Consider the following 11,545-nt stretch of genomic DNA (forward strand, 5'->3'; position numbering starts at 1 on the left):
GGTACTGCCTGTCATCCCTACTCTTTTCACGCAAAGGAGATCATGTCCAAGCTGTAGATGTGAAGGTTGTCCTGGTCAGGTATTATCCCCACTCTTGCGCAGGCTCTAAAGCCGTGTCGGAGTCCTCCACCGGTATTCCCGAGATGCAGGTATTCATTACATCGACAAACAATGTTTCATGTTGTTTTTTCTTTAATCGATTTGATCAAGCACTTTCAGATCCACGGCGAGATCGTCAACATATGGTGCACGGAGGATGGCGGAAATCACCTTGTTCTCATCACTGTACAGTGCATGGACAATGGTGGATATCACGCTGCAAGTCGTCAATTGTGTGCAGATAATGCCGACATCACTTATTTTTATGACACAAATAAAAAATGGTCCTCATATGGAGATACTATCTGAGATATCTAAAAGTGCATTGAAAAATAAATCATTTGAGACACTTTCGATGCGTGCCTAATGGTGGGATTTTGGGGCACATATAAAAAATGTGTTTGATTACTTATTATTTTGAGGCAATATCTGAAAAGTGACTCATGAACTAACAATTAGAAACAGTTGGGAATTTTGTCTCTACGGTATTATAAAATAGCTACAGGTTGGTGGATTACCCCTGGCGCATTGAAATGGTGGTGCGCCACGGTTATGTACATGTGGTGCACCAGAAACTAGTTCTTCAACGCTTGAACTTACCCGTGGTGCAACACTTCGTGGGACGGAATGTCAGGAGTAGCCACACTTAGCCTTGGCGCACCACATACTGGTGCCCATGGGTATATTTCGTGTCCGTGGCGCACCAGCCACAACTAAGTAAAAAAACTTTAATCTTCAAAATTGGGGTCACCATACCTATGGCACACGGGGTGCTGGTGCTCCCACAGGTAAACTTGGCATGTGTTGGTGCCCCTCCCACCCCTCCCCGCTTGGATCACCTTTTCAGTTTTGAAAAAAATAAAATAAAATAATAGAATCTTCAAATTTAAAATGCTTTGAGATATAGTATGTTACGCAATCTAGGTTTTAGGAAAAACAACTAACATGAATTTTGACATATTTTTCAAAAACATTTTATATTTTGGTAAATTTGCCTTAGATTTTGAATACTACGACATTGGATGAAGAAGTGTTTATATGAAAAATTATGTACACCTAAAGTTACGCCGAATTCAATGGCCTACGGAGGTTCGCGATTGTTTTATGAAATTTAGATAGACTAACCCGTGGCCCACCGTAAGTAGCTGTGTGCCACAGATATTTTTGAAACAGCCATCTACCCGCATCCACCCATCCCTTATCCATCCACATCATCTCACCTACCTCTCTCTCTTCTTCCTCATCCTCTCTCTCTCACACAAACCCTTCTCTCTTCTTCCTCACCCGCCTCTCTTGTTCCTACCTCTCTCTTTCACCCCGACGCTAGCGCCTTCTCTCTTGTCTCCGACTGTGCCCTCCGACTGTGCCGCTGGTTTGCCCCATGCGAGGCTCCCCATCGTCCTCTCTCTCTCTCTCTCTCTCTCTCTCTCTCTCTCTCTCTCTCTCTCTCTCCGCTTTACTCTAACCTGCTTCACCTAAATCTCGTCCCCAACAGAGCGCACCGACGGCAGCTCGTCCCCATGGAGCACCGCGCCGCCCCATCGCTCCGCCCCGGCGAGCGCCGCCGCCCTCCATTCCGGTAGCACGCAGCTGCTGGCCGTTTATCTTGATGCAATATATAGATGGTGTAGATAGGGATGCGCGCTGAGCACCTACTCTAATTCTCTCTCTAAAGCATAATATGATTTACGCCCCATACTAAGTAGCACGTTTACCTAGTTACGGATATATTTATACATTAGAATCATGGAAAAAAATAGCGCGCTATTCCAACGCTAATAGCACGCTATAGCATATCTGGAGAGCCGACGCTACGCTATTTCGGCGCTATAGCGCGCTATTCGCGTTAATAGCACGCTATAGGATGCTAATAGCGTATTTTTAGACCCACACTATTTTATTATAGCGCGCTATTTTTTTCCTTGATTAGAATGCGTCTAGATGAAACTGTTTATAGACAAAGCCGGCTCACTGTGTATATCTTTTGCTCTCGTATACCAACATGACTTTATTTATCAGACATTTGATCATCATTTTGAACTGTGCACAAGATGCTGGTATAGGGCTAATGCATACAAGTATATTTCGAAAAAGTGGACGGTATCAACAGTCATCGTCGATCCGGTGCATATGTATTTTGGTTCATAAATCATAGCCGTGCGCGCTTTGGCACCGGAACAGGCAGACGCAGGTGTCCCTTTTGCTTCAGGGACATCACCGTCTCGTACAGACTCTCCCTAATAGGAGTGAACTCCAGTCCCAGGTCCCTGAGCCTCTGGTTGGAGAACCTGTACGGCCTGGCCATTGGCTTGCCGTCGTCTTCGCACCTGCCACACCATACATGCATGAAACATTTGTTAGACATCTTTCGAACGGACAGATGAACAGATCGAATCCAAATTTGGGCGTTGAACATGATCACGTACTTGGCCGTGACGTGGTAGTTCGGGAAGAGGTCCCCGAGAAGTTGCACCAAGCGGGAACGGTGGAGCACGGCGCCGATGCAGAGGTAGCGGCTGCTCGGTGCATCGTGGCGACGCTCGTAGACGAGCAGGTGCGCGCGGGCGACGTCGCGGACGTCGGTGTAGGCGGCAACGGCATTGGGGCTCACCTTCTTGGTGCCCATCATGTAGCGTGCGATGTGGGCGATGCTCATGTTCATTGCCTGCTGAAGCGCTGGACCGATCGTCATGGACGGCACCACCACCGCCAGCTCCAGCCCACGCCTGGCCGCCTCCTCCGTCGCCGTCTTCTCCGCCATCATCTTCGCACAGCAGTAAAAGTTCTGTACACCGATCAAGGATTGTTAGGCTTACAAATCAAACAAAGATAGGTGTTTCATGGACTCATGGTGCAAACGAGAGTGGAGCTCCATTCATACCCCAGTTTGTTTGCAGAAGTCGTAGTCGCTCCAACACGTCTCGTCCATCACCGTGTCTGGGCTCCGGCTGGGGTCCATGTGCACTGCGCCGTAGGATGAGGTGAACACCACGCGCCGCACGCCCATGTCTGCCGCAGCGTTCATCACGTTCCTAGTTCCCTCGACGGCAGCCAGCATGAGCTCCTGCAACGAATTGCATGCACCCACAAATGAGGATATGTTTCTATGCGTGTATATAACTATATATGCAGAGTGCGTGTTCAAGCTTTGATCAACTCACCGGGTCGTTGTTGATGGTTGGCGAGGCCACATGGAAGACGCCGTGGCATCCGCTGAAGGCGGCGCGGAGGTCGTCGCAGTCGAGGAGATCAGCGCCGCAGAGGGATAACCCCTCTTTGGCTCCCTCCAGGGCAAGCAAGTGGGCGTTCTTGCTATCAACTTCACATTCACATGTACTTCACTTACATCAGTATTTCTCTACTGAATCTTAAAACAGACGGACGGATGGATTCACCAACTTACCGGGGTCTCTGGCGGTTCCCCTCACACGGTAGCCATGGAGGAGGAGCTCCTTCACCACCCATGACCCAATGAAGCCTCCTGCTCCAGTCACACAAACTAGCTGCTGCTGCTTCTTCTCACCATTGTCCATGGCCTTGGTCTCCAAATAGGACGACATGATCACGATATACAGAGTTAGAAACTTGAGCCACGAAAAAAGCTTAGATATGACATAGCCACATAGGTACATTCTCCATATATAGAGCAACCTGGTGCTGGTGTGCATGATCATAAGTTCTACTAACACGCACCCTATCAGCAGATCCCACTCTATTATCGGCTGTTGGTGGTGTCCTCTACTCTTATCCTATATTAAAGAGACTTCCGCATCTTTGATTCCCATGATTAAAGAAAACATATAAATATATAGATGAAAAAAACTAGGATGCACAAGAAATTTTCAACGCTGCGAAACTAGAAAAATTAATATCATGTCGATTCATGTATTGTTTGATTACCGAAATGAAAAAAAACAAAGATTTGTCAAAGATTTGAGGGATATATTGTTTCTGTTAAGCATAGTACGAACAAATCCTTGGACAAAAACTCCCACACGATTATACTCTATCCTAGGAACCACATGTTTCACACGTGGGAAAGACACATAGAAATTTTATAATCCTCCTAAATTATTTGGCATGCCCATAATCAAGTTGCTACTCCACGTTTATTAATGTTCTCGTGTGTGCATGCATTTTTATCATTGGGCATCTCAAGGTGCTACTGCACGTTTATTGATGTCATCCTAAAGGCGGCGCGGGGGTCGTAGTAGTGGAGGAGATCGGCAAGGCACATGGATAGCCCCTCTTTGACTCCCTCTAGGGTAAGAACGTTTATTGATGTCACGTTCTTGTGATCGGCTTCACATTCACATGTATTTTAGTTACAACACCTTCAACAGCAGCTGTATACTGGGCCGGTACACCGTTTACAGCTCGAAGCCGTCGGTTGCCAATCGAGATGCCTATAGAAATCGTCTGCCGGCCGGCTGAGAGCAAAAGATTTTAACATACAAACACATAGTATAGTAGAAAAAAGAGTAAATTTCACTTTTTACCCTGTAGTTGTGTATTTGTGACACATATTACCCCATTTAGTGAAACTTCTACCAAAATACCGATTTAGGAGCCTTTAAACACGGTTTAGACCCAATTTATTATTTTACTTGTTATTGTTAGATATAATAAATATGATATGTCGATGTGGAGCGATAAAATATGTAAATATAGAAGGGCCTCATGGACGATTTATGCCCAAACTTGTTTCATACATATGTTCCCTTCATCACTAACGTTTATATATTTTTGGACCCCGATCGTCTTCTAACATCCTTTCCAATGGACAAAAACCAAAAATAAGGGTAGAAAGCCTTTAAAATGGGTGATCTGCATAAATTTTCACTCTGCGGGGTAATTAGTGTCACAAACGCAAAACTACAGGATAAAAAGTGGAGTTCACTCTAGAAAAAAGGCCTTCCGTTCGAAGCTTTAGCCCTGACCGTGTTTTGTCCCGGGACTAACGTGGCATTTGTCCCGGTTCCAACGACTAGGACGCCACATGGGCAAAGCAAGGTCTAGTCCTTGGTCAAATGTGGTCTCTAGTCTCGGTTGGAGATATCAACGGAACTAAAATCGATCGTCCCTGCTCGCAATTCCAAACGAGACATTTAGTCCCGGTTGGAGATACCAACCGGGCCTAAAGTCTTCCCTATATACATCATTGTTCCTACCCGAGTTATTTCCATTTAAGCTTTCTCCTTTGTTCCTTCCCAAGCTCGAGTTCATCCCAATTTTTTTTCCACGATTTGTCAAAATTTGGTGGCGCCACATCTATCCAAGGGTTCTAAAAGGTTAGCAACTTCATCCTTTTATTTGTCATTGCTAGTTTAGCTCATTTCATGCTCTAGAAGTAGAGGGATTTGTTGGTTTTAGTGTGGGAGTAATTATGTTGGAGTTTATTTTATTTATATGTAATTTGAGCTCAAATTAACTTATTAGTTTGTAGATGTGGTTTACTTAGTAATTGATCAAAATGAGTCTCTGGTTTACTTAGTAATTTATCATAGGTTACAACATGTGGTACCCCTCACATTATATGGGATGCCCAGGCTACTAGTCCGACTCAGACACTACACGTATCTCATCCACACCTATTACAACTCAGAGTCCAAACGTAACCCAACTCGTACACTAATATTCGACACAAACATAACATTCTTGATTTGCAATGGCCGATGATTATACTTTAGCATCATCTAATAATAAAGGGTGTCATAAGCCTTGGGATGGAGGTAGTATGTGTTGATAAAATGCATGTGTATTTCATAGTTTAATTATGTATTTGAAGCTTACTGTTTTTAGTTAGTAGTATGTTGCATCAGAAAGACACGAAGATCCCTATGTTATTTAAAAGTTACAATCAACTTTTGCATCGTGATTTTTTTAGGATGTTAGGTCATGGGCCTAATTTCAGCATCGTGACTGTGTTTCTATTGTATCTCTAACTAGCTTTCTACCTGATCGATCGAGACATATTAAATTAATTTGGTCACTACTCTACTTTAGTTTTAATGTGATGAACTTGTACTAATTTGGTCACTTCTATATTCATGATGTTGTGTACTAGTTTTGGTGTAAGCTCTAAACCACCTTTAAACCACCTTAAAGCAGTCAGATATCAGTGCAAAAGTAATGGTCCGTACATTCACTTGTGGCATCAGATGCTCCACAACAAGACCTGCCTGGAAGAAATTCAAGGCGACGAGGAAATTCCGCATTGACTCATGACTCAAGAAAATGCTCAAGGCCATGAAAACTCAAACCATAATCTGTACAGGAGAAGGAAGATGTAAGCATCATGCCACTCAAATCAAACATCTGAAACAACAAATGCACACGAGTGTCTCATGTAATGTTCTGACTTAACTAGCACAGTGGCCCTCGCAAATGCGAGGGTGTTATCTTAAGTTTATTCAGAGCATTGAAAAATAGCATCATTACACCTCATTTTGAATTAATTTAGTGAAATAACTTGTTTTATCCAACTTAGTTAGCAAAAGACTATTTCTTACCTACTTTGGCTTTGTCAGATAAGAAACCTAGGTAGTTAGAGCGAAATAACTTGGAAAGGATTTTCTCTTAAACCTAATTTGGATCGAACTAAATTAGTATGTAAACTACCAACCTTTTTAAGTAAATAGTGACATGAACACCGCGACTTCGCTAATCCTACAGAAAAAATGGTGTGCAATGCACAAAAAATATCGTGTAGATAACTATACGGACACACAGTTTGCAAAAAAAACTCGCATTGATTCATATTTAAGCCGCATCTTTATGCAAAATTATATTAATTGATCTTTGCTTTGTAAAACATGATTCATGTTACATAAGTGTTGCACATTTTATCCTCAAAAGTTCAACTCTTGCACAAATTGAATATGTCACATTATGAAACATATGTACTTAATAACTTAAAGAAATTTCATTTCAAAGAGAAGGGATTTATATTTGGAACATACATAAGTGAACATCTTTTCTAGGTTTTAGCTGACATTTTGATGCCATGCGAATCACATTAATTTACACGAATATATGGTACAATGGAAGAAATCGATTATTCAAAAGATTGCTACAAATAATATACAGAACTGCACAACATATCGGGCACACATTTGACGATTCGGCGCCGCATGCCACTAACCTGGCTTGCCAAAGGCCCAGCGACCGTACATCCGACTCCCCGGGCCCATCCTGGTAGCTAAATTGTCTCTCTCAGGATTTTCATAGTCGAAGTCATCATACGGATCAGATGACATTGCCATTGTATGCTAAGAGGTTGTGTCTTCGAGTATGATAGGTGTCGATTTGATCAAAGCGGTTGCCAATATGCCCGAAAGATGGTTCCGTTTATGCGTTCTGTAATATGTCAGGCACGCATTTGCCGATTCGACACCGCCAGCCAGTAACCCCGATTGTCGGAGGCCTATCTACACTAAAACTGACTACATCAGGCCCATCTAGATAGCTCCATTGTCTTCCTCGAGTTCGTCATAGTCAGATTTATCGGAGGAACCAGACGACATCATATGGTTGTATCCTCGAAGACTCCGTCTCCATCTCCATTGCTTTCCGCGGGATCATCGTAGTCGGAGCTACCATATATATTTTTAGTATATAATTAATAATAGATAGATAAGTGAACGGCCAAAATTATGGTGTCTGACAGCGGGTAGCACTGGACGAATCTCGGGATTATTTTTTTGTAAGACGGTGAACAGGATCAAATTTTTCTTAAAGTACGTATGAGTTACGTATACTGTGCAAATATTAGGAAATTGCACACATGTATATGAGGGACTCTGGTTGTTGCCTTTTCAAGTGAGAGAACACATCAAATCAATTCTGTTTTTTAATAATATGTAGATATATATGTTACGTAAAGACGTAAATTTTAGATCTAACTGACTAAATAATTAAAATGATGTGGCTTAACGTAGGATCTCTATTTAAAACCATGTATTGTGCTGTCCAGCTGCTATTTCTCTCTCTCTATCCTTATTCTAAAATCTCAAATCTCAAACGTGTTGGAGTAAATCTCCTTATGTATGGAACGGGAACTTGTTTTTTTAAGGATACAGACTGTTTTGTTTGGGGCTGGTTCGGTGCATTTTTTTACGATGGAGGCTAATTCGGTGGGGTCTGGTTTGGAACGGTGCATTTTTTTTTTTGGATGGAGGCTTTTGGTGGGGTCTGGTTTGGAACGTGTTGGAATTACGTAAACATAAGTGTATCACCATATGTTAATCTAATAAGCTACGTAAATCTTAGTCATGAATTATAGATCTAACGGTTCCAAAAAATTAGAATGATGTGGATTAACGTGGTGTCTCGAAAATATAACCCCGTATTGTGCTTTTAGTATATAATAGATAAAATTGCCATGAATAGAATAACGTGTAGGTATACTTAGATCCTTAGATACCCCGGTGTACAAGGGAAAGTTGAAGTTCACAGGAAAGTTATCATTTTACACCACCAATGCTATAGTTAAATTTTGTCTAGCAATATGCAGAACACATTGAAATTTTCTGAAATGTTTTTCACCTTTCCAGCAATACTTAGATATCCTGTGATGCCCAGTGTTCAAGGAAAAATTATGAATTTCTTTTCATTGATATGTATAGCTGGCTATATTAAAATAGTGTATTTTTTTGATGAAATAGTAATATTCATTTCATGTAAATACAGATAAGGTGTGTACAAGAAAGGAGCATAGACATTTGCCCAGTGCCTTGTTGCAGGGTATAGTTTCTCTCTGTGGTGTCTCAAAGAAAACTAACCGATAAAGGAAAAAATGGTATGTATAAATTGATTGTACCAACCAATCGATCTGAAAAACTAGCACAACTTTGCAAGTCGAGGGAACAAGACACAAGATTTGTTTTCCTCAGCCCGTGGGCTTCATCGGTATTTTTTTCCTTTTTATTTATAGCAGCCAAAGGTGGTTGCTTGTACTAGTGGAAAATCGTGGCTTTAGCACCGGTTTGTAAGTGGCTTTAGCACCGGTTGCACAACCGGTGCAAAGAATCCGGTGCTAAAGCCCCCCCCCCCATTAGCACCGATTTTGTTACGAACCGGTGGGCACCACGTGGCTGGCTGCCGAGCGCTTGGGCGGAGGACCTTTTTTGGGGCGTTTCCCTGCCGCGGCAGGGAAGTGCACCAAAACGCTGTCGAGACAAAGTCTGCAGCGGAAGCTTTTTGGCTCCATTTTTCTGCTGCGGTAGAATCTGCCGCCATGCCCAGGGCTCGCTATTTGAAACACGTTAATGCACACACATGCATACATGAAACCATTATATTACACAACGTCATTATGAATATAGAGATCGAAGTAACATCTTTCAACGTCGTGGCTGAACATATTACATAATGGTACGGTACACGTTCATGCATATGTACAATATAATTTCTATGGATCATCCTTGTCCATAATCGATTGGGCGCTGATGGAATTCTCCGTTTGGTTCTATGACCTCGTCAAGTAAGAATCCCGCCAATTCTTCTTGAATTGCTCGTACACGCTTGTTTGCTAGAAGACTATCCCGCAACCGTTTAATCTAATAATTTAAAGAAGATGGTTAATATATATGAATGAAACACAACACACTTGTTGGTGATAAAATAAAATTATTAATATTGTTTACGTACTTGAAGTTGTTCTAAAATTCTCCCCATCTGGCAGGTCGTCTGGCGAATAAACTCGCAAACGTAAAATCCACATTAATTATTCCCGTCTTGTTGCGTCAAGCACTTTACGAGAACATGGTTCAATCAAAATAATAATCAATGATGGTAATGGTATTGAAACTAGAATCAAAGAGATGCGCAGACCTAGTTAGTAGTACTTACCGGTATTTTCTTAAGTGGAAGCTCACTTTTCCACTCACCCATAGCCTTATTGGTGAACATTTCCAAGCCTTGCCCAGCAAAGAAAAATGAATAAAAGAGTTATGAATTACTTGATATGGGGAAAAAACGAAAGTTTCCGATATACATTGAAATTAACTCTCGAGGATAACGATTGAAATTATATTTTTTAGTATCTAGGTCTTAATAGTTTAAGATTTAAAATTAGTCTTCTAAAATTAGAGAAAATTCATTTTTATTGTTATTTGGATCTTAAACTATTTTTTTATATTTTACCTATTTTTAGAGGTATTTTTTGGTACTAAATATTGCTTATTGGTTGATGTTTAAATGTTGAAAGGTTTTTTTCCAAAAACAAAATATAGACCAAACATGTCAATTGGACTAGCCCAATGGCCTGGCCAACTAGGTCCGGCTCAACCAGCCCCGCCTGGCCTGGACCACACCGGCCCATCCCAGCCCACTCTCTCCTCTCATTATCTCATTTACTCTCATCCTTTCTCTCGTTCACTCCGACACACATGTGCACGAGCTTCCTATGGCGATGCCACGTTGCACTGTGATTCTGACTGGTCGATGTCCGTTCCGACGCTGCTGCTGGTCAGCGCAGGTCCGCCTCATCGTGCTCCACTCTTCCCTCCTAGTCGATTCGATTTTCGTAGCTCTTTGTGTTCGTCCCCAACCTGGAAACCCTAGCGGTCGCTGATGGCTTGTCTGGCACCCACCGGCTTACTCCGGCCGCCCTGCGTGCCGGTGCTTCCCTAGTGCCACCTTGTGATCGTTCTCATCCAATCTCATCACCTCCTTCCTGCCTCCTCGGCTCACGCATCCCCGAGCTCCGGCTTATGGCCCCCTCTCTAGTCTATACTACTACCAATTTGACGTCGGCTTCTTCTCCTGCTGCTGCGATGATGATGATGATGATGATGCGGTGGTACTGCTGCCCTTGTGATGCTGGTACTGTGGTGACTACTTCATCCTCGCCCCCGGCGGGATTGTGATGTGGATGAAACCTCGGCATCAACTATTCCATCCCCTACACTGTGAGCTATTTCCACTACTCTCTCACTGTCTATGGCCTTGTGTTGCACTATTTTGCTAGTGGTTTGATAAATAGGTTGGCTTATGATGTCAAGGTCTTGATCCAAGTGATCTCTTCCTATGATCATGAGGTATTGTGGTACAAGCTGCTCCTTTAACACTATATGCCCCTGACATAGTTGCAGTGGAGCTAAATGTTGTGATCTAGTTTATTAGGTCCTGGTGGTTAAAGTTGCTTGGGTAGTCACATGATTCATGTTGGTTGTGTCGCAATTACATGATGGTTTAAACATTGTTGCTACTAAGGTGACTTCGTTGGCCTGATAATAATTCCCGGGCCCTAATTAAATCCCTAGAGCTTGTTCACTACTACACTACAGCAAATCCGGTCTATTGCCACAAAATCTGTCGCTACATCTAATTTTTGTGGGAATATATTCCTTACCACGAACTCTCCGGTCGTGGTAGTAGGACGCCCATATTTCCACGACTCTTTTTGGTCGCGATAAATTTTCATTTTGTTGCGGTAGAGGAC

General features: G+C 42.5%; 1 protein-coding gene across 1 annotated transcript; it reads right to left on the minus strand.

Annotated features, from left to right (window-relative positions):
- Nucleotides 1–2,248: 2,248 nt before the first annotated feature.
- On the minus strand, nt 2,249–3,659 carry LOC124688947 (cinnamoyl-CoA reductase 1-like). The gene is made up of 5 exons (XM_047222565.1): nt 3,503–3,659; nt 3,261–3,418; nt 2,981–3,163; nt 2,526–2,884; nt 2,249–2,426 (listed from the first exon to the last, which is right to left on the minus strand). The coding sequence occupies exons 1-5, from the start codon at nt 3,657–3,659 to the stop codon at nt 2,249–2,251; spliced, it is 1,035 nt and encodes a 344-aa protein (XP_047078521.1).
- Nucleotides 3,660–11,545: the final 7,886 nt, after the last annotated feature.

Source organism: Lolium rigidum, chromosome 2, assembly GCF_022539505.1.
Source record: "Lolium rigidum isolate FL_2022 chromosome 2, APGP_CSIRO_Lrig_0.1, whole genome shotgun sequence".
Classification (NCBI taxonomy): Eukaryota; Viridiplantae; Streptophyta; class Magnoliopsida; order Poales; family Poaceae; genus Lolium; species Lolium rigidum.

Excerpts from the sequence above, each read along its gene's own strand:
- LOC124688947 (XM_047222565.1), bottom strand. The coding sequence starts at position 3,659 with ATGTCGTCCTATTTGGAGACCAAGGCCATGGACAATGGTGAGAAGAAG. Across the intron at positions 3,419-3,502 it reads GGGAACCGCCAGAGACCCCG|TTGATAGCAAGAACGCCCAC; the intron begins GTAAGTTGGTGA and ends GTGAATGTGAAG. Across the intron at positions 3,164-3,260 it reads CAACCATCAACAACGACCCG|GAGCTCATGCTGGCTGCCGT; the intron begins GTGAGTTGATCA and ends AATTCGTTGCAG.